The sequence below is a fragment of the Notolepis coatsorum genome (genome assembly GCF_963971535.1).
Source record: "Notolepis coatsorum genome assembly, chromosome: 12".
Classification (NCBI taxonomy): Eukaryota; Metazoa; Chordata; class Actinopteri; order Aulopiformes; family Paralepididae; genus Notolepis; species Notolepis coatsorum.
Genome location: NC_140176.1, coordinates 35595731 through 35619830, shown reverse-complemented (window position 1 = coordinate 35619830; position 24100 = coordinate 35595731). Strand labels below are relative to the sequence as shown.

The 24100-nt window shown below is 46.3% G+C and overlaps 1 protein-coding gene across 1 annotated transcript in view; it reads right to left on the bottom strand.

Annotated features, from left to right (window-relative positions):
- The window catches only part of slc51a (solute carrier family 51 member A), a 54094-nt gene extending 47318 nt beyond the window's left edge, over positions 1-6776 (bottom strand). Inside the window, exon 1 of the mRNA XM_084326610.1 lies at positions 6578-6776. Within this exon, the coding sequence (XP_084182736.1) occupies positions 6578-6650 (73 nt within the window). The 5' untranslated portion in view covers positions 6651-6776. The remainder of the gene's footprint in view (positions 1-6577) is intronic.
- Between the last annotated feature and the right edge of the window lie 17324 nt (positions 6777-24100).

The following is a 24100-nucleotide window of genomic DNA, read 5'->3' as shown; positions in this document are numbered from 1 at the left end:
AGAGTCAAGGAAATATGGAAAATGCGGCACTGTGCCTTTAAGAGGCGAACAGGCTAAGGGACTAAGGCTAAGGGCCAGGGCTAAGGACCAGGGCTAAGTGTCAGGGCCAGGACCAGGGGCACTGGAGAGGGGGACAGGGACAGAGGCCCGGAGAGGCGGGCTGGAGACAGGGACAGAGAACAGGGTTAAGGCCTTGGACAGGGCGAGGGCCAGAGCTGCTTACAGGGATGAGGACAGGGTTCCGACGGCGGAGGCCTGGCACGGGGACAGGGGCCCGACGGCGGAGGCCTGGCACGGGAACAGGGGCCCGACGGCGGAGGCCTGGCATGGGGACAGGGGCCAGACGGCGGGGGCCTGGCATGGGGACAGGGGCCCGACGGCGGGGGCCTGGCACGGGGACAGGGGCCCGACGGCGGAGGCCTGGCACGGGGACAGGGGCCCGACAGCGGGGGCCGGGCACGGAGATCCTCCTCCCGTCCCTACACCGAGTAGGGCTCTGCTGCTCAGGAAGGAATCCTCCTCCTCGGATGCTGCAGACGGGCAGCGCAGAACAAAGGGGGTCCCAGGGGAACGGGATGGGAACAAGCCATCCTCCCGTGGAATACTAGGGAGCGACGACGAGCCTGGGTCCAAGGGGAACGGGATGGGCACACGCCGTCCTCCCGTGGAATACTAGGGGCGACGACGAGCCTGGGTCCAAGGGGAACGGGATGGGCACACGCCGTCCTCCCGTGGAATACTAGGGAGCGACGACGAGCCTCACCCCAGGAATGAGGATCACGAAGAGACGCCTTCCTCCCGTGGAATCGGGAGCGATGGCGAGCCGGCTTGACGTCTGGAGTGGGAACACTGGAAAACCTCCCGTAGAGAATTAGAGAGCGAAGACGGTGTCCCACTCCAGGCAAACGGCGACAGGTGGTGATGGCTGGCACGTCGTCTCACGCCGGAGACGCGGCAGGTGATGGTAACGTACAGGATGGTAACGTACAGAACTCCATGAACACAGAACTCCATGAACACAGAACTCCATGAACACAGACACAGAACGACCCGACCAGGACTGGAAGGGAGGTCCAGGTATATAAAGCCCTATGGGGCACTAATCACAAACTATGACAGCTGCGTGAAGGTAGTCCAAGGGTGGGGGCTGGTGAAGGAGAGTAGACAGGGAAAAGCTCAGGGAACAGGCGAATCCTCACAATAGTAGTGTAGACATATTAGCATAGTTAGTAGGTAGTAGTATAGGCAAAGTAGATTCCTTAGTAGCAAAGTGCATAATAATAAAATACTATTAGTTAGTATTGTTTCTCTCTTTTGTTTTTTCTTCTTCTTCATTTCAAATATTGATTGAAGAAGTGTGTTTTTAGTCAACGGTGGACAAATCGACTAATCTGACAAACTCTTGTGGGGGAATAACTAATTTAAATCTAATAAGGTTTTATGAGCTTGAAAATGCATAATTACTCTGTGTTCCATGACTCAATGGAATGTTTTGCATGAGACCAGTGGAAGCTAAGGTGATAGATGTTTTGCCTGCGTGTTCTACTTAGGTCTCTAATAGTCCAGGACCAGTTTAGCCTAGAATTGCTAATCTTATTAAATCTTGTGGGTGAATAATTAATTGAATCCTAATACTGGTATGTAATTTAAATCTGTAAAATAATTAGCTATGATGGTAACATCGGCTCAGGAGGTAGAGCTGGTCATCGAGAAGGTTCCCGGTTCGATTCCGGCAATGTGTCGAAGTGTCCTTGAGCAAGACACTGAACCCCTAACTGCTCCGGATGAGCAGTTAGTGCAACAGAAGTGCATTTAAAACAACATATTGAGTTGGTATACAGTAATTGAATAGATAAACAAAATGACCAATTAAGCAAGTGACCTCAGGAAAATACACTTTGTTTATGTATTATTATGTGTCCGGCCACAAAATCCTCTGTATTTTTTGTACTGTATTTCTCTTTTTCAGTAACACCCTGCTTCAGACACATTCACACCTAGGAGCTGCCCAGTACAACCACCGTCCTCTACTGTTGACCACTAGGAGCTGCCCAGTACAACCACCGTCCTCTACTGTTGACCACTAGGAGCTGCCCAGTACAACCACCGTCCTCTACTGTTGACCATTGGAAGCTGCCCAGTACAACCACAGTCCTCTACTGTTGACCACTAGGAGCTGCCCAGTACAACCACAGTCCTCTACTGTTGACCACTAGGAGCTGCCCAGTACAACCACAGTCCTCTACTGTTGACAACTGGAAGCTGCCCAGTACAACCACAGTCCTCTACTGTTGACCACTAGGAGCTGCCCAGTACAACCACAGTCCTCTACTGTTGACCACTAGGAGCTGCCCAGTACAACCACAGTCCTCTACTGTTGACCACTAGGAGCTGCCCAGTACAACCACAGTCCTCTACTGTTGACCACTGGAAGCTGCCCAGTACAACCAGTCTGACACTGTTGACCACTAGGAGCTGTCCAGTACAACCAGTCTGACACTGTTGACCACTAGGAGCTGTCCAGTACAACCAGTCTGACACTGTTGACCACTAGGAGTTGCCCAGTACAACCACAGTCCTCTACTGCTGGCCACTAGGGCTGCAACTACTAATCGAGTAATCGACAACTAAATCGATTATACAAATATTATTTGGCAGCTATTAAATTGTTTAGCAGCGTTAATAATTGTTTAGCAGCGTTGCATGCTGGGCGCACCAGGCATGTCACAAATGCAGAATAAGAGAAGAAGCAAACGCTGCCTCTGATGTTTACACGTTTATAAAAAATTATTTAAAATGTTTATTAGCAACGCAGAGCTTTCAAACCATCACGTATCTCTGTCCGAAACCCTCGTGCAACTGTGAGTACCTTTGAAATTTCTCTGTGATACTTGTATAACGAACGGTTCGGGCAGAACCAGTCCTTCATGGTAAATCTAGGTTGGTTGGCTATGGGCTAGGAAGTGACTGTGGATTCACTCAGTGCATCACAGTCACGAAAGGGGCTACACTAACTTGTAGACCACCAGTAACCTGCAGTGTAGAGGGTGGTCTAACTTGTAGACCACCACTAACGTGTAGACCACCACTAACCTGCAGTGTAGAGGGTGGTCTAACTTGTAGACCACCACTAACGTGTAGACCACCACTAACCTGCAGTGTAGAGGGTGGTCTAACTTGTAGACTACCACTAACGTGTAGTGTAGAGGGTGGTCTAACTTGTAGACCACCACTAACCTGCAGTGTAGAGGGTGGTCTAACTTGTAGACTACCACTAACGTGTAGTGTAGAGGGTGGTCTAACTTGTAGACCACCACTAACGTGTAGACCACCACTAACCTGCAGTGTAGAGGGTGGTCTAACTTGTGGACCACCACTAACTTGTAGACCACCAGTAACCTGCAGTGTAGAGGGTGGTCTAACTTGTAGACCACCACTAACTTGTAGACCACCACTAGCCTGCAGTGTAGAGGGTGGTCTAACTTGTAGACCACCACTAACGTATAGACCACCACTAACCTGCAGTGTAGAGGGTGGTCTAACTTGTAGACCACCACTAACCTGCAGTGTAGAGGGTGGTCTAACTTGTAGACCACCACTAACTTGTAGACCACCAGTAACCTGCAGTGTAGAGGGTGGTCTAACTTGTAGACCACCACTAACTTGTAGACCACCACTAGCCTGCAGTGTAGAGGGTGGTCTAACTTGTAGACCACCACTAACGTATAGACCACCACTAACCTGCAGTGTAGAGGGTGGTCTAACTTGTAGACCACCACTAACCTGCAGTGTAGAGGGTGGTCTAACTTGTAGACCACCACTAACGTGTAGTGTAGAGGGTGGTCTAACTTGTAGACCACCACTAACGTGTAGACCACCAGTAACCTGTAGACCACCACTGCCCCCATATATAATCACTAGTGACTGACTCATTATTACATAACCTGTTGTGATATAGAAGAATAATCATCAATTATCAACTTTTCTCTCTGGAAGAAGATAGCCAGCCATACAACAATGCTGCCCTAAACTTCAGTTACTACTACAGTGCTGTATATACCACATACATTATATATTTATATATACTGCATATACATACATATCCATATCTGTCTGCATATAATCCTCCTATATACCTACTTATACACCTGCAGATAACTCTATATGATAGCATGTACAATAATGCTGTATATACCGTATCCTGACAAAAGAAGCCACTCCACTCATCGTCTAAACAACAGTCACGTCTCGCCTCAAGTACTGCAATGCACCGCTCGCTGGTCTACCGACCACTGCCACCAAGCGACTTCAACTCATCCAGAACGCAGTGGCCCGCCTGATCTCCAACCTACCAAAGTCAGCCCATGTTACCCCACTTCTTAGAGAGCTGCACTGGCTTCCCATGAAACCACTTCAAGGTCCTTGACCTCGCATACAATGCAGCGAAGGGAACAGCTCCCGCCTACCTCTGGTCAATGGTCTCTAACTAACTACACACCATCAAGACCCCTACAGTCTGCATCTTCTGGCCGCCTCAGACCCACTCCTATCCAAGCTCCGGGGGGGGGTCATCAAGGAGAAGCAGGCTATTCTCTGTCCTCGCTCCACAATGGTGGAATGAACTTCCCACCACAGTCAGGACAGCCGAAACCCGCCTAATTTTACACTACAACCATGAATGAATGAATGAATGAAAACTTTATTTAACAGATTGCAGAATGGGTACAATACAGTACGGCTCAATACACACAATTGTTAAGGGGATGCAGACCAGAGAAAGACGTTTGTCTTGTTTACATCAGGGTCCCCAATTTATACCTGTATCACTGTACATATTGGTATTACAACTCTGTACATACATACATCTGATTAGCACTATACCCAGTAGTACAAATGTATATATTTTATACCTAGTTTAATCACCTGTACATTTTATATTACTATTGCACTTTACTGTTACAATTGCACTCTGGTTGGATGCCAAACCTCTTTTCATTGTACTGTACTTGTGCTGTATGATGACAATACATTTTAATCTAATCTATAGTTTGCATTTGTAGGGCAGTACTGATACCGTGGTATAATAGTACATACACATGTAGAGGGACACCGATGTAGTGGTATTCATACACATGTAGAGGGACACAGATGTAGTGGTATTCATACACATGTAGAGGGACACAGATGTAAGTGGTATTCATACACATGTAGAGGGACACAGATGTAAGTGGTATTCATACACATGTAGAGGGACACAGATGTAGTGGTATTCATACACATGTAGAGGGACACCGGTGTAGTGGTATTCATACACATGTAGAGGGACACAGATGTAAGTGGTATTCATACACATGTAGAGCAGTTAAGTTAAAAATACACATGCAGAGGGGTACGTACTCTGCTGTACAAAGGCAAATTACTCTTTTGCTATGTGTACTTTCACATATACTTACATATATGGTGTGCATTCACATGGTGGTGGGTGTACTCACTGTCTGTTGTGTTGCATTCACTTGGTGGTATGGCTGTGGTGGTTTAATTGATGTCCAGTAATTGATTGTTGTAATTGACACTGCTTCTGTATAATTGAACACAGGTGTGGTGACGAGGCTCCACGCCCTATAAACCATGGGAGCATCATCACTGCTGTGTTCTTCTCGCACCATTTTGCCTTTTTGTCCATATTGTACTGAACCAAGGAGGCTGGTGCACCCAGCTCTCCACTTGCTCCTTAGAAAAATAGCAGTTAAATAAATATTTTAGTTTTTGCTCAAAACGTGTCCGACTTCTTGTTGTCCACCACGTTGCAACCAAGGTCTAAGGGGAAACGAGCCATATTCTTGTGACTGTTGAGGCCTTAGGGTAAGACAGACAGGCTGTGTGCTACTGTACTTTGTGTTCCCCTATCTGTGTGTTGTCCTACTGTCCTATTCTCTGAATGGACTGTCTTGTCCTGCTGTGCCTTTTTGTATTTGTGTATTTTATATTAGGACATTGATTTTAAGCTTTGATTGTACAGCACTTTGGTTGGCTCTTGTGCTTTTAAACGTGCTATATAAATAAATGACTTGCCCTGACTTGGTTGTAACACCTTTTGTATAGGCAGAATGGCCTTTGTATAGGCAGAATGATGTCCTTAAGTGTAAACATCTCAGTCCCACTAAAGCCACAATGGAATGCTAATCCTGAACGCTAAAAGCACCCCAATTGCAAAAGCACCCCCAATTGCGCTATGATGGGATTTCATGGATCACAAGTTATGAAGACTTAATGAATTGTGAAGTGGATTATTATATCAGTCAGAAGCCTAAATAGGAAATTATATCAACATCCCGCTGATGGAAAATGATTTGGGTTTATTCGGGATTATGCCAGATAAGTGTTATTAAAAACACTTAGCCGAGAATTTAACTATTTGCAGCTGCCTGATCCACTATTAACTGTACCTAAATCTGCAGCCCGAGAGAGAGAGAGAGAGACTCTAGCGAACACAGTATTCCATACGAGCCTCTATACGCCACATCGGTCTCTCCTCCAAGGCAAGTTGATCCTACTCTAGAAAACGCGATGGACTCACGGAGGATGATGTCGATGGCGAGCGGCGGTGGTCCCCTGCACCCCGGGTCGATAGTCTGGTTGGGCCCGTCCATCCTGGCTGTGTGTCGGGTGGTAACTTCACGAGTCCCCGCGGCCGGGCTGCATGCAGGGACGTCGGGTGTGCAAAGTTGTGAACGTCGGTCTCTCCTATCCTGGCCCGGGAGGTCCTGCAAGTCCTGGATGAGTGTGGGGGGACTAGCAGCACCCGGCTCCCGAACACTGGGTGGGAGATCTAGACCCGCCTTCTTTCGGTCACCGGACATGAGCCCTCTGACAATCACTGTGTGTCTAATCGACGTGCAGGGGGGGGGGGGGGGGGGCAATTGTGAAATAATTCCAGACTCGTTCCTTTTAAGTCCTCACAATTCAAGTTTTATTTTAGTCACATAAGGTACATGTACATTACAGCTAAATACTTAGTTCACTAATGAAATTTTGAAAATGGGGGACCCTGATGTAAACAAGACGTACGTCTTTCTCTGGTCTGCCTTAACAATTTTATGTACTGTATTGTACCCATTCTGCAATCTGTTAAACAAAGTTTTCATTCATTCATTCATTCATTCGTTCATTCTGTATGAGCCCCCTGGCCCTGATAATGTGCTTCATGCAGTAAAAAAAAAGTTTAAAGAATAAGACCAAACACTGCTAATGAGGTAGGGAATAGGGATGCAGTGCAAATCGTTTTGTAATACATTTATAAAATGTTAATAAATATATCAAATAAAAATCCTCGACTCTGCTCTTCTCAAGCAGCGAGCTGGATGCGCACAGCTGTTGTTGTGGTTATTTACTGTATTTCTGAGGAAGTTTTGGCTAATTGAAAAGCTTGATTGACGCGAGGCAGAGGCGCTAACAACAGCATTGCAACATGAGCAACAAATTAGGCCAAATCACATTTTATATCAGAAGTAGCAGCAGATGGAATGGGGATGTTGATTAATGAACGCGCAGCCCGCTCCGTGGCTTGGGGTGGACGAGGAGGGGAGGCGTGGGGGGAGAGGGGGAGGGGCATTCCTGGGAAGCCCGAAGCCAGAGGCCAACATAAGCGCTCCCCATCACATGCCCCGTGTTGCCATGGAAACCTATACAGAGGCGTCGTCATGTGAGGCACTTGCTGCAAATCTTTTGGCCCTTGGCTGCACTTGAATAATTGTACCAAAACAGACCTCTATTGAAAGACATTATGAACCACAACAACTGACCTGGAGTCAGTTTAGGTAGCCTAAAGAGAGTAATTTATAGTTAGGCTACATTTCCTGGTTCAAAGGACAGCTCAATGCAACTGTGAGGGGGGACCAGAGAAGCCCACACCTCTTTCTGTCAGCATGTCTTTCTCTGCAGCTCTCTAAATACTCTCTCTCTCTCTCTCTCTCTCTCTCTCTCTCTCTCTCTCTCTCTCTCTCTCTCTCTCTCTCTCTCTCTCTCTCTCTCTCTCTTTCACACACACACACACACACACACACACACACACACACACACACACACACACACACACACACACACACAGTTGAACTGCTTGTGGTGGAGGGCAAGTGCTAAGTGCGACTAACACAGCAATAATATCATGATGGTTCATTTTAATGTTAAAATAGAAAAGTAGCATTTTAAGACTACCAAGACACACTTTTCTGATAGCCTCGCCCCAACCCTAACCCTAACCTTAACATTTACATTTAGTAATTTGGCTGACGCTTTTATACAAAGCGACTTACAAGTTCTGTACGACAAGTTAGGAAGTAACAATGTTCATCAAAGTGTTGAAACTTGAGTGCTAAAGTGTTGAGTGCATATAGTAGTAGAGACATGTTAGTATATTAGGAAGAGTGCATGATAGTCTAGGACAGTAAGAAGGTTAGTATTTTTATTTAAAGAATTTAACCACACTGTTACCGTAAACGAACCATAACCCTAACCTTAACCACTAGCACTAATATATATGTTATACCCAGTTTAATCACCTGTACATTGTATATTACATTTGCACTCTGGTTGGATGACAAATGTATTTTTGTTGTGCTGTAAAATTACAATAATTAGAATCTAATCTAACCTAATCTAATATTGTCTTTGATATACAGTAGTCTCTGGTTCCCAACGCACACCTTGATGTCACTACTACACTGACTCCCACTGTCATGCCTCCCACCCACAAAGCAGGCAACTCCTTGGATCTCATATTTTCCCGTAACTCCAGCATCATTAAGACCACGGTAACTCCCCTGCATGTATCTGACCACTCCTTCCATATCCTTCTCACTAACTGAAAGCCCTCCACCCCAACTCAAACCGTCTCACTCAGACGCAACCTGCCCTCCCTATCACCCTCCACCCTCTCCTCTGACATACTATCCTTTGAGTGACACCTTCTCTGCTCTCCCCACAGAGCCGGCAACCTCCATCCTCCTCTCAGCCCTCGCAACCTCCTTTGACAAGCTCTGTCCCCTCGTTGAGAAACCTGCCCGCCGTTCCCCAACCAGTCCATGGCTGACGGATGCAGTGAGAGAACAAAGACAGGTCCTGAGAGCGGCTGAGAGGAAGTATAGAAAGTCACGCCTCACTGCTGACATCATCTCATATCACAACCTCTTGTTAACTTTCTCTCTCCAAAACCATTACTACTGCCAAAGCTTCTTTCTTTCACCATAGGATCGAGGCTTCTGCCAAGAACCTTCGCAAACTGCATGCTACCATGTCCTCCCTCCTCACTCCCCCCCCCCCCCCCCTTGTCGTACAGAACTTGTAAGTCGATTTGGATAAAAGCGTCAGCTAAATGACAAAATGTAAATGTCCTGTAGTCTCTGGTTACCAACGCACACCTTGATGTCACTGCTGTAGTGACTTTTCAATTACAAACGCTTCAAGGACAGAACTCACCCCAGTCCATAACCAGCTATACATTATGCTAATTACCACAGGACAGCTGTTACATTTTTATCTGATCTAATCTAATACCTTGCTAACTGCTTGGCCCTTCTCTTAGAGAGACCAGCCATCTGGAACTCCCTCACAACCAGCTTGTGTACATGACCTACCAAATATGAATACAAATACTAAACTAAAAGATTACACTTGTAGCCCAGCTGTGAAACGGTCTGTTGTTGTTGATATGTCATCATCTTGGTTAGAAAGTCTTCCTCTCTAGGCTGTAGTCGAAAGTACAACCAACCCCTAGAACAAACACCTCCCTAAGAGTTTCATTGACAACAACCACATCAGGGGTGACATTTTGTCAATAGAATATAATGGTACAAACTAGAACAAGAAGGAGGGCTGCAGCGTCTTTGTGGTGTGAATCCTGTGTCTTTTTGAAGGTGCTCTTGGATGAGGGAAGTCAGTTGAATAAAAATAAGGAAGTGCAGGCACTCTTCTTGTATATAAAAAAGCTTTAATAAATAGCTTAGTTCATATTAGAACCATGCCCTGAAGAAGGCCGATAGAGAGGCCGAAACATGTTGGTGTTTTTTAATGGTTCTAATATGAACTAAGCTATTTATTAAAGCTTTTTTATATACAAGAAGAGTGCCTGGAACTTCCTTATTTGTGTTAGAATATAATGGTACTGCAAATCGCTCACAGTAAACAGTAAACATTTAGGTAGACAAAACAAAAGTCACGAATAAGAATAACAATAAGCCTAAGAATAAAATACGGTCCGGGATATACATTTCCTATGTTACATTCTAATATAAAATATACAGTAAAAATATACAGAAATATACAGTAAGTGTAAATTTGTACTATGTTGGTTTAAAAGTAAAGTAAAAGTCCAGGAAGATAGTACTGTCACCCTGTGCTCAGTGATGCAGTGAGGCACAGTGATGCATTATAAAGTCTGATGGCTGTCGGGATGAAGATCTTCCTGTGCCATTCAGTGCTACATCTTGGGAGTCTTAGCACTGAACGTGCTCCTTCTGTCAGCCAAGTCTGTGTATAGTGGGTGGGAAGGGTTGTCCCTGATGGCCTGGAGCTTAGCAAGGCTCCTCCTCTCCACCCCTACCACGTTACTGGCCTTCCTGACCAGCTCTTCCAGCCTGTGGATGTCAAGTGGGCGTCCATGAACTGGTCCTCGACAGGAGTAGGGACTCCTGACATAATGTGCCGAAACCTTCACTCTGTCCTCTCAGCTACAGACACATTGGAGGTTCAGATAACAGACCATGACAGATAACATAACATAACAGATACCATAAGATACAGAGCATTCATGAAATCAAGATATCTCTGTCCTTGGCTTGCGTGTCCAAACACATTAGAACGACAAGAACGATTAATAAGAGTAGTGAACTGTTTCAAACACACACGCCCACACCAGAGGCGGATTTAGGATTGTAGGAGATCCGGGGCTTAGCCCAGATAGGTGCCCGCGTTAGCGGGCATGGATTCTTTTTACTTCGACACCACAATTTTTTACTTATACCACCACCTTGAAAGTGTTAATATGCGTATTTGTTTACGGTTTGATTATCACTGATACAAAGTAAAATAGTGCAGTGCAATAAAATAGTTAGCACTGATACAAAGTAAAATAGTGCAGTGCAATAAAATAGTTAGTAAAATAGAATAAAATAATGCAATAGTGCATTGCAATAAAATAGTTATCATCGTATTTTTTCGGGAGGCCGGTAAGGAGTGCATTACAGTAGTCGAGTCGGCTTGAGATAAAGGCATGGATCTGGTTTTCAGCGTCCTTTTGATTTATAAATGGCCGTACTTTAGTTATGTTTCTAAGGTGGAAGAATTATGTTTTTGTCAACTTGTTGATTGTGATTTAAAGCTTAGGTCTGAGTCTACCATAACACCAAGACTTAACTCACTCAAATACAGTTAGCAGCTGGATAGACTACAGATGGAAATGAGCTTCTGCTAAATCTGGTGCAAACATATTTTCATGTAACAATGATGAATTGTCAAAAAAAAAAAAATTAAATTATATATATATATATATATATATATTTTTTAAATAGATTCGGGGCTTTTCAGAAAAAAATCGGGGCTTGAGCCCAAGTAGCCACCCCCTAGCCCCGCCCCTGCTGTCGATGTCCGATCCTTTTCACTTTTTTTGCCAGAAGATAAGTGTTGGCATGGTTTTTGATTGATTGATTGAAAAGTTTATTAACAGATTGCAGAATGGGTACAGTACAGTACAGCTCAATACATACAATTGTTAAGGGGATGCAGACCAGAGAAAGACTTTTGTCTTGTTTACATCAGGGTCCCCCATTTTCAATTCATCATAACATATATGACATATATGACATACTGCTACATCTATACATTTATGACGTATCAGATTTGCAAATACAGTACTGTTTGTGATACAAAAGTGTCCAGAAAAAGAGTGTATATACATTTGGCGTAGAAACTGTACATTGGAGGAGGTTGGGTGGGTGGGGTGGGGTTGGGTGGGGTGGGTGGGTGAGGGCTGTACATTGGAGGTGGGGGGGGTACATTGGTGCTGGGAAGCACTTGGATACGGTGATTTTCACCGTCACAATCTAACCAACCAGATGATGCTCATTCTGTCCCTGAACCAGGTGTTCATTTTCCTTCAATGTATTTAAACTAAAAAACTCAAAAAGCAGTCAAACACCATAAAAGGTCATAAAGTGACTTTTGGTTCCTACTCAGCAAACATGCTGTTTTTCAGAGGGTTCCTGTCCTGCAGCAAAGTTAAAGAAACACAGAGGGGGTTAAAGAAGAGGATATTTAAAGTGATAGATATTTAAAGTGATAGATATTTAAAGTGATAGGCGGCTAGGTGGTGTAGTGGTCTAAGGCACTCGCCACCAGTGTGGAGACGCTAGGATTCGCGTGTTCGAATCCAGCTCTCCACATTGTTTTTCAGTTTGGCTGGTCGTCCGCAGTAATACACATTGGCCGTATTACGGGGAGGGAAAACTGAAGGGTGGGGATCGAACGTTGTGAACAAGCGACTCCTACAAGTCGGTTGGTGCGCCTGCGCAGTAGAATCAGGAAGTGTCGGGGGCAGCGTGAGCCTCCCACGCGTTACTCCTCGACACTGAGAGATCGAGCTGCGCAGGTGAAAAGATGCGACTGCTGTTACCTCAAGTACCGGAGGGGACTTGTGCTATGTATGACTTAGTCCACATTGCAGCCGGCTTGTGGGAGGCAAGAAACAGCGTTCGTGACAGGGGAGGGTTGAAATTGGATGATACGAAAATTGGGATGGGAGAAAATATAGAAAAATGGGAGAAAAAGTGGATCAAAAAAAAAAAGATATTTAAAGTGATAGATATTTGAAGTGTTGGTTATTTAAAGTGATAGATATTTAAAGTGATAGATATTTAAAGTGTTAGTTATTTAAAGTGGTAGTTATTTAAAGTGATAGATATTTAAAATGATAGATATTTAAAGTGATAGATATTTAAAGTGTTAGTTATTTAAAGTGGTAGTTATTTAAAGTGATGATATTTAAAGTGTTAGTTATTTAAAGTGGTAGATATTTAATAGATATTTAAAATGATAGATATTTAAAGTGATAGATATTTAAAGTGATAGATATTTAAAGTGATAGTTATATACAGTGATATAATAAAGTGATATATATTTAAAATGATAGATATTTAAAGTGATAGATATTTAAAGTAATAGATATTTAAAATGATAGATATTTAAAGTGATAGATATTTAAAGTGATAGATATTTAAAGTGATAGTTATATACAGTGATATAATAAAGTGATATATATTTAAAGTGATATATATTTAAAGTGATATATATTTAACGTGATAGATATTTAAAGTGATATATATTTAAAATTATAGTAGAAGAAGGGGATAGTAAATGAAGAGGAGAGAGGAGAGAAAAGGAGAAGTAATACGTTTGAACTTGTCTGGCTAGTATCGCCTCATCACACAAATCACTCCAATAGGAGGTTCTTATGCAGCTGTTTGAAGCCAACAAATTAATTACTGAATTACTGCTTAAATGTACAGGTAGGGGAATCTCATTTCAGTTAACTGTACCACTATAATACAACTATTGATTGACATTTTAATCTACTAGAAATATACCTTCAGTATACAAATTATTTAATTGGGTTCTCTTCTTTTTTTTAGATTTATCTTTTTTTATTGGAAGAATTAGTACATATTTATACATTTCAGTTATCAAAATTATACAACTTCCATTTCCTTCCCCATTCCTATCCCCTAATCCCACCCATCCCACCCAGTGAGGGCGACGACAAACATACATGAAAAAAAAAGAAAAAAAGAAAAAGAAAAAAAGAGATAAAAATAAAAATAAAAAATAGACATTTAAATAATTAAACAAAAGTACAGATGTGGCAGACAAAGCTACGCAAAAGAAAAATGAAGTAAAATTAAAATAAAACAAAGATAAAACAAAGATATTTTTATATATACATACCGTAATAATAATATATAATATAAGTGTTACTCTCCATTTTAGTAGCGTAATTTCCAGATAGTAAAACAAATAAAATGGAAAGTAAATTTAACACCCTTAGCAGACCACCACAATGCCATCTCCCTAGCCATGCGTGGGCTAGCAGTGTCATGAAGGTAGATAGGGGTGGAGGGGGGTCATGGGGTCCCAAGATTGGATGGTGTTATGGTTTGTAACCGACCCCAATCGCACAACACAAGACAGGTATGATGGTTTGCCAAGAAACAGATATTTATTGAACAACAGGGAAAAACAGGGAAAAGGGCACTGTCCCTTTAAGGGAGAATCACAAATACAGGAATATAATATGAGGGGAAGGAAAGGTGCCTTTAAGAGGCGGGCAGGAAAAGGGAACACTATGGGAAAGTAAGGGAACGCCTAAGGGAAGGTTAAGGGAACGCCTTGGGACAGAGGAACTAGAGACTAGAGTAACAGGGAACAGGGGAACTAGGGACTAGGAGAAGTCGGGACAAGGAGAGCTAGGGAACAGGAGAAACGGGGACTAGGGGAACTAGGGACAAGGAACTAGGTGGAACTAGAAGGGGAGAACTTGGGACCAGGAACTAGGTGGAACTAGAAAGGGGAGAACTAGGGAACAGAGGGGACTGAGGCCCGCGGAGGCGGGCTGGGGAACAGGGAGGAACTGGGAGGACTGGTGGAAATCATCTGGGCCGCTCTGCAGGACAGAGGAGATAGTTAATGCACAAAAGGGAAAAAACAGAGCAGGTGCAGAACAGTCCAAATAACAAAGTGAACAAAGTAATAATATCTTCGTGTGACAAACACACAGGGGGAGATGTATAGTCCAAAAATACTATTCTAAGTGAGAACCAAAAACAGAGGCAATACGCTGGGAGAGTGACATCACAATCTAAACTCACCCAGGCGTATGCGTAATGGTACAGGAAACGCAGCGGGAAGGGGGCAAGGGGCATTACGCTGAGTGAGTGACATCACAATCAAAACTCACCCAGGCGTATGCGTAAAGGTACAGGGACAGCAGCGGGAACGGGGGCAAGGGCACTACGCTGAGTGAGTGACATCACAATCAAAACTCACCCAGGCGTATGCGTAAAGGTACAGGGACAGCAGCGGGAACGGGGGCAAGGGCACTACGCTGGGTGAGTGACATCACAATCAAAACTCACCCAGGCGTATGCGTAATGGAACAGGGACAGCAACGGGGCGAGGGCATCGCCACCGGGTGGCTGGCTGTCCGAGCCGAGGAACAGAGCGCTGGAACAGCGGCGGTGGCGAGGGCGTCGTCCACCGGGTAGCCGCTGTCGGAGCCGAGGAACAGAGTGCTGGAACAACGGCGGTGGCGAGGATGTCGTCCACCGGGTAGCCGCTGTCGGAGCCGAGGAACAGAGTGCGCGCCACACCTTGGTGTGCGCGTCGGAACAGAGAGCTGGAACAGTGGCGGTGGCGAGGATGTCGTCCACCGGGTAGCCGCTGTCGGAGCCGAGGAACAGAGTGGCGCGCCACACCTTGGTGTGCGCGTCGGAACAGAGAGCTGGAACAGTGGCGGTGGCGAGGATGTCGTCCACCGGGTAGCCGCTGTCGGAGCCGAGGAACAGAGTGCGCGCCACACCTTGGTGTGCGCGTCGGAACAGAGAGACGCCTCGGGGTGCGTCTGCGAGGAGGAGTGTGCCAAGCACGAAGGTCTGGAAGATGCGCGTCGGCGCGCTGAGGTCTGGAGAGCGTGCCAAGCTCGAAGGTCTGGAAGATGCGCGTCTGTGCGCTGGTACGGAGGAGCGTGCCAAGCTCGAAGGTCTGGAAGATGCGCGTCAGTGCGCTGGTACGGAGGAGCGTGCCAAGCTCGAAGGTCTGGAAGATGCGCGTCTGTGCGCTGGTACGGAGGAGCGTGCCAAGCTCGAAGGTCTGGAAGATGCGCGTCTGTGCGCTGGTACGGAGGAGCGTGCCAAGCTCGAAGGTCTGGAAGATGCGCGTCTGTGCGCTGGTACGGAGGAGCGTGCCAAGCTCGAAGGTCTGAAGTGGAACACTGGAATACCTCCCGTAGAGGATTAGAGAGCGCAGTACAGTGTCTCCCTCCAGGCAAACGGCGGCAGGTGGCGAAGGCTTGAGCGCATCTGGCGCACTGGTCTGGATGAGCGTCAGGACGAACAGCTGCGCTGGGGTCTGCAGTGGAGCGCTGGGGTGCCTCCCGTGGAAGTTACAGGGAGCGCAGAACAGTCTCCTCCACAGGCTACGGCGACAGCAGACGAAGGCTGGAGCAAACATCTCAAGGCTGGAGAGATCCATCTTACAGCATTGGTAGACCAGAGGATCTCCCGAAAGAGTCTAGATGTTAGAGAATATGACTCAGCATGAATACAACACGACCCCACGCCAAAACGAGGGGAAGCGCCCTGGTATTTAAAGCCCACAGGGGGACTAATTAGCCTGCCACCACAGGTGCGAGAGATAATAGAATATCAAACAGGTGTGGCCACTAAGGGTAAGGAACGAGAGGGTGGGGGCTAGAGAGAGTGAGTAGGGAATTCCTAACAGTAGGCTTAAAGAAGACAGAGAATAGGGAATTCCTAACAGTAGGCTTAAAGAAGACAGAGAAAAGGTAGTGAGCAGCGGGCAAAACCTCACAGTATCCCCCCCTCCAACGGGAGCCACCCGGCGACCCAAAACAAATACAGACAGAGAGGCAGGGGGCAAAACAAGACAAAAACAAAGGCACTGGCCAAGCCAGTAGGGGAAGCCACCACAAGAGTGGGGCTAGCAAAAGAAACAGGGTCGCCGAGGGGTAGCAGAGGGGCAACTGGGGGAACTGGTCTAGAGGAACTGGTCTAGAGAACTGGTCTAGAGAACTGGGCTAGAGAACCGGGCTAGAGAACTGGTCTAGGGAACTGGTTTAGAGAACTGGTCTAGAGAACTGGTCTAGAGGAACTGGGTCTAGAGAACTGAGGGGCAAGCAGGGTAGCAAAGGGGTAACCATGGTAGCACCGGGAAAGGGCTAGCAGAGGGAAGGTTAGCTGCCAGGGCACTGATAGCTACAGGGCCTATGCTAGCTGTACTGCTACATCAACATAGAGGCTGCGCTAGCAGCCGGGGCAAGGCTAGCAGACAGGGGCTCTGCTGAGGGACTGGGTTAGCTGCCAGGGCATGGCTAGCTACAGGGGGGTCAAACAGGGCTAAACGGGAAGCAAACAGGGGAGCTAACCGGGGAGACTAACAAGCTAAACAGGGGAGCTAACAAGCTAACAAGGGAGCTAAACAGGGCTAACAAGGAAGCTAAACTGGGCTAACAGGGAAGCTAGAGGGAACAAGAAAAAAAAAAGGCAAACTCAACATACACCGTCTGTGCTGGCTGGGGTCGTCGATTTGGTGGGGTCGTACTGTTATGGTTTGTAACCGACCCCAATCGCACAACACAAGACAGGTATGATGGTTTGCCAAGAAACAGATATTTATTGAACAACAGGGAAAAACAGGGAAAAGGGCACTGTCCCTTTAAGGGAGAATCACAAATACAGGAATATAATATGAGGGGAAGGAAAGGTGCCTTTAAGAGGCGGGCAGGAAAAGGGAACACTATGGGAAAGTAAGGGAACGCCTAAGGGAAGGTTAAGGGAACGCCTTGGGACAGAGGAACTAGAGACTAGAGTAACAGGGAACAGGGGAACTAGGGACTAGGAGAAGTCGGGACAAGGAGAGCTAGGGAACAGGAGAAACGGGGACTAGGGGAACTAGGGACAAGGAACTAGGTGGAACTAGAAGGGGAGAACTTGGGACCAGGAACTAGGTGGAACTAGAAAGGGGAGAACTAGGGAACAGAGGGGACTGAGGCCCGCGGAGGCGGGCTGGGGAACAGGGAGGAACTGGGAGGACTGGTGGAAATCATCTGGGCCGCTCTGCAGGACAGAGGAGATAGTTAATGCACAAAAGGGAAAAAACAGAGCAGGTGCAGAACAGTCCAAATAACAAAGTGAACAAAGTAATAATATCTTCGTGTGACAAACACACAGGGGGAGATGTATAGTCCAAAAATACTATTCTAAGTGAGAACCAAAAACAGAGGCAATACGCTGGGAGAGTGACATCACAATCTAAACTCACCCAGGCGTATGCGTAATGGTACAGGAAACGCAGCGGGAAGGGGGCAAGGGGCATTACGCTGAGTGAGTGACATCACAATCAAAACTCACCCAGGCGTATGCGTAAAGGTACAGGGACAGCAGCGGGAACGGGGGCAAGGGCACTACGCTGAGTGAGTGACATCACAATCAAAACTCACCCAGGCGTATGCGTAAAGGTACAGGGACAGCAGCGGGAACGGGGGCAAGGGCACTACGCTGGGTGAGTGACATCACAATCAAAACTCACCCAGGCGTATGCGTAATGGAACAGGGACAGCAACGGGGCGAGGGCATCGCCACCGGGTGGCTGGCTGTCCGAGCCGAGGAACAGAGCGCTGGAACAGCGGCGGTGGCGAGGGCGTCGTCCACCGGGTAGCCGCTGTCGGAGCCGAGGAACAGAGTGCTGGAACAACGGCGGTGGCGAGGATGTCGTCCACCGGGTAGCCGCTGTCGGAGCCGAGGAACAGAGTGCGCGCCACACCTTGGTGTGCGCGTCGGAACAGAGAGCTGGAACAGTGGCGGTGGCGAGGATGTCGTCCACCGGGTAGCCGCTGTCGGAGCCGAGGAACAGAGTGGCGCGCCACACCTTGGTGTGCGCGTCGGAACAGAGAGCTGGAACAGTGGCGGTGGCGAGGATGTCGTCCACCGGGTAGCCGCTGTCGGAGCCGAGGAACAGAGTGCGCGCCACACCTTGGTGTGCGCGTCGGAACAGAGAGACGCCTCGGGGTGCGTCTGCGAGGAGGAGTGTGCCAAGCACGAAGGTCTGGAAGATGCGCGTCGGCGCGCTGAGGTCTGGAGAGCGTGCCAAGCTCGAAGGTCTGGAAGATGCGCGTCTGTGCGCTGGTACGGAGGAGCGTGCCAAGCTCGAAGGTCTGGAAGATGCGCGTCAGTGCGCTGGTACGGAGGAGCGTGCCAAGCTCGAAGGTCTGGAAGATGCGCGTCTGTGCGCTGGTACGGAGGAGCGTGCCAAGCTCGAAGGTCTGGAAGATGCGCGTCTGTGCGCTGGTACGGAGGAGCGTGCCAAGCTCGAAGGTCTGGAAGATGCGCGTCTGTGCGCTGGTACGGAGGAGCGTGCCAAGCTCGAAGGTCTGAAGTGGAACACTGGAATACCTCCCGTAGAGGATTAGAGAGCGCAGTACAGTGTCTCCCTCCAGGCAAACGGCGGCAGGTGGCGAAGGCTTGAGCGCATCTGGCGCGCTGGTCTGGATGAGCGTCAGGACGAACAGCTGCGCTGGGGTCTGCAGTGGAGCGCTGGGGTGCCTCCCGTGGAAGTTACAGGGAGCGCAGAACAGTCTCCTCCACAGGCTACGGCGACAGCAGACGAAGGCTGGAGCAAACATCTCAAGGCTGGAGAGATCCATCTTACAGCATTGGTAGACCAGAGGATCTCCCGAAAGAGTCTAGATGTTAGAGAATATGACTCAGCATGAATACAACACGACCCCACGCCAAAACGAGGGGAAGCGCCCTGGTATTTAAAGCCCACAGGGGGACTAATTAGCCTGCCACCACAGGTGCGAGAGATAATAGAATATCAAACAGGTGTGGCCACTAAGGGTAAGGAACGAGAGGGTGGGGGCTAGAGAGAGTGAGTAGGGAATTCCTAACAGTAGGCTTAAAGAAGACAGAGAATAGGGAATTCCTAACAGTAGGCTTAAAGAAGACAGAGAAAAGGTAGTGAGCAGCGGGCAAAACCTCACAGATGGAGTCATATGGGTTTTGAAATGAGATAGGAAGGGCTGCCAATCCTGCCATGTTTTGTGGAAGATATCCGTGTGGCCTTGTGTAGTAAATCTGATTTTCTCTATATGTATAAGAGACATGACATCCCTCATCCAGTGTAAGTGTGAAGGACTGAAGGGGGAGTGGCTGCCTTCCAGTTGAATAGGATGAGGCGTCTGGCAATGAGTGAGGCAAAGGCCATGGCATTGGATTGCCCAATAGATATTGCAGCGTTTTCCGGTGTCAAGCCAAATAGTGCAATAAGAGGGCATGGGTCAATGTTCATAAAAAATGTCTGAATAAGATTTAAAAATGGAAGTCCAGAAAGGGGCCAGTACTGGACAATGCCAGAACATATGAATAAGTGAGCCAGGGGCTTGGTGACACCGGTCGCATGTGGGATCCATGCCAGGATTTATCTTCGCCAGTCTAGTCTTTGACCAATATAGACGGTGGAGGAGCTTGAACTGTATCAGTGAATGGCGGGCACATATTGAAGAAGAGTGTATTCGGGCAAGAGCGTTTTCCCATTCTTTGTCTGTAAATTGATGATTTAGATCGGACTCTCAATTTTGTCTTATAGCCAATACTGAGGAGGGTAGGGATAGGGATATGATGTTATATAGTTTAGATATTGAGCCTTTGATTACAACCTTCACCTCCAAGATGCGATCGATCAAAGTTTTTGGGGGTGTATGGGGGAACTGGTCAAATTTGCTCTTAACAAAATCACGTATCTGTAGATATCTGAAAAAATTTGTTTTTGGTAAGTTAAACTTTAGGGACAGTTGTGTGAAAGACATAAAAGAACTGTCTTGGTACAAATCATAAATGTTCAGAATGCCCTTCTTAAACCAGTTGCTGAAGGTTTCATCCACCATAGAGGGAGGGAAAAGGACGTTTTTGTGGACAGGTGACAACTGTGACATGGCGTGGAGACCAAAGTGTTTTCTAAACTGGGACCAGATCCGGAGGGAGTGTTGTACTAAGAGGTTGTTGGTATACTGGGAGGTTGTGACTGGGAGCGAAGAGCAGACTAAGGATTGCAAAGATGTTCTAGAACAAGATGCCCTTTCCATGTCCACCCATGCCGGTACCCACTGACAGAGTCCGTAGTGGGAGTGACTCCAGTAGAGAATGCTGTGAATATTTGCAGCCCAATAGTAGACCAAGAAATTGGGTAGTGCGAACACCAACAGAACAGAACACCAACGATGGACCATTTCCAGAGAACCCAGACTCTTCTCCTTCTGAGGAAGTGACTTAATCATCAGTCATACCAGGGGTCATTCTTTATCTCAAGATAAGACCAAGCTTTTCATCCCCGACTTTGTGAAGTTTAAAGAATAATTCACCAAATTACAACTTTGCCAAAACCGAAAGTGAAACTTTCAGATGGGATATAAACATTGCGAGAGCAAAGAAAATGGTGAAAATTTACTTTCCAATGGTTATATGAGGTAGGAATGTATCTTATTTGATCATTTATTTAACCTATAGAACAACAATAGAAAAGTGTCTACTTGAGTGAAATGTGAATAAACATAAACAAGTTGTTTTCAAGAATACTCAGTTGGATACTTTTAAATGACTTGTTGTAGAGATTATAATGCCGTCAGCGACCCCTAGGCAAAAAAGCCCTGTTTGGTGTTGCACTTTGTTTTCATGTTTTGTTTTGGTCTGATGTGTGGGTTAGGGTTGAGTGGGGATAGAGGAGAGGTTGGTACTGCTGGCCACACCTCAGGCTCTGCTAAGAGAGTTCTTCACATTGTAATAAGTTACTAAACTCCAACCCTCTGGGCAGAGCCAGGCAACAAGGTCCGTTCAACTTCAGCTTAATATAGTTCAAAACATTTATAACAATAAGGCCCCCAATTATCTCACAAATTATTTTCAGTGGAATAGGGACATGCATACCCATAACACCGGAGCCAGCATTGCTGACCTGTGTAGGCGGATTTAGGATTGTAGGAGATCCGGGGCTTAGCCCAGATATAGGTGCCCGCGATTTTTTTTTACTTCGACACCACAATTCTTTACTTATACCACCACCTTGAAAGTGTTAATATGCGTCTTTGTTTACGGTTTGATTATCACTGATACAAAGTAAAATAGTGCAGTGCAATAAAATAGTTAGCACTGATACAAAGTAAAATAGTGCAGTGCAATAAAAGTTAGTAAAATAGAATAAAATAATGCAATAGTGCATTGCAATAAAATAGTTATCATCGTATTTTTTCGGGAGGCCGGTAAGGAGTGCATTACAGTAGTCGAGTCGGCTTGAGATAAAGGCATGGATCTGGTTTTCAGCGTCCTTTTGATTTATAAATGGCCGTACTTTAGCTATGTTTCTAAGGTGAAAGAATTATGTTTTTGTCAACTTGTTGATTGTGATTTAAAGCTTAGGTCTGAGTCTACCATAACACCAAGACTTAACTCACTCAAATACAGTTAGCAGCTGGATAGACTACAGATGGAAATGAGCTTCTGCTAAATCTGGTGCAAACATATTTTCATGTAACAATGATGAATTGTAAAAAAAAATAAAAAAATATATACTTTTTTTTTTTTTTTTTTTTAAATAGATTCGGGGCTTTTCAGAAAACATTCGGGGCTTGAGCCCAAATAGCCACCCCCTAGCCCCGCCCCTCCCGTACACACAAACACATCATTCATGATGTTCGTAGGTTCTTGACTGTCTGTGTACACGTCAGTCATTCTCTAAATGTCTTTGTATGTAGCTGTCTTGTGAATGCGTGCATGTACGTTGTACGTGTGTCCGTACAGTATGTCTCTCTGTCTATGTAGGCCTATGTGTGTGTGTGTGTGTTCTTAATAAGTGCGTATAGCATTCACTGATTCATTTTCTAATACAAGAGTTGTACGTGTGACTGTCCATTGATTTGTCTCATTCAAGTTAATGCTTGTGTTCTAAAGACCTCACCCATAGTGAGGCACACCTTGTCTGGCACACATTTCCTTAGCCAGGAGCAACAGATTTCCTAAGAACAAGGTTTTATGTGACTCATACCATAACGGGGGTAGGTGCAGGGGTGTAAAAAGTACCCAGAAATTATACTTAAGTGAAAGTATGGGTACCGTCTCAAAATCGTACTCAAGTAAAAGTCAGAGTATGGCGGCTGAGTGGCGCAGTGGGCAAGGCGCTCGCCACTATCGCAGGAGATGCTGCGATCGAGCCCAGCTCTCGGCGTTGCTACCGGCTTGGCCGGCCGTCATACTAACACAATTGGCAGTGTTAGAGGGTGGGAAAGTCGGTGGGTGGGGATTGGACGTTGTGGACAGCGACTCCTACAGGGCGGTTGGGTGACACCGGTGCGGCGGAAACAGGAAGTATCGGGGGCAGCGTGAGCCTCCCACGCGTTACTCCTCGCCACTGAGAGTTCAAGCTGTTGCGGTGAAAAGATGCGACAGGCTGCCTCCTCGTGTACCGGAGGGGACACGTGATGCAGGGGCGTAACTCCCGCGGGGGACATTGGAATGTGTCCCCCGCATTTTTTCAGAATGCAGTTATGTCCCCCCCCTTCTGACTACCTGTCCTATTATTATGCAAAGAGGAGTAGATGGGGGTCGCATTCTTGCCCTTATCTAGAGCTAAACCAGCAGCAGTGACGACACCAGCAGTGTGTGTGTGTGTGTGTGCAGTGAGTGGTGCGTTCCTGAAATCAACTGGGATTGCACTCGCTATTTGCATATCAATAGCGCCGGTCGTCAGGTGTGTTAAATACGACCAGCGCTATTGATATGCAAATAGCGAGTACTTATCTGGGCTTGCACTTAGTGCACCCCCGTCCCATGAAGAACGCATGCCTAGTGTGTGACATAGAAGAAGAAAATTATACTTAAAAGAATAATGTTTACCGATTACTCATCAGATATTCTAGACTCCAAACGTTTCATGATCGCAAATTGTTTTAATTGTTCTTCATTCTGTTCCCCCCGTTTTGTTGATAGATTATATGAAGACCAGAAGTCAAATGTATTCTGATGCCGGCAATGTTCATTCCACTAAAAGATAAAATAGGTTTTCTTGGTGTGAGAAACTCTTTTAACTGGATTGGGGATAAACATGACATTTCATTTTCTGCAGATGAAGTGGCAATTAGAAATGCTTGAAAGTGCTCTTTAGTTCACAGATGAGTTGGACCCTGTTTTTTTGGCACGTTCCTCTGGTTATTGCAGTGATCTCATGTTGAAAGAAGAATTTCAGCATGAGTTCATTTACTGCAGTGTTGTGT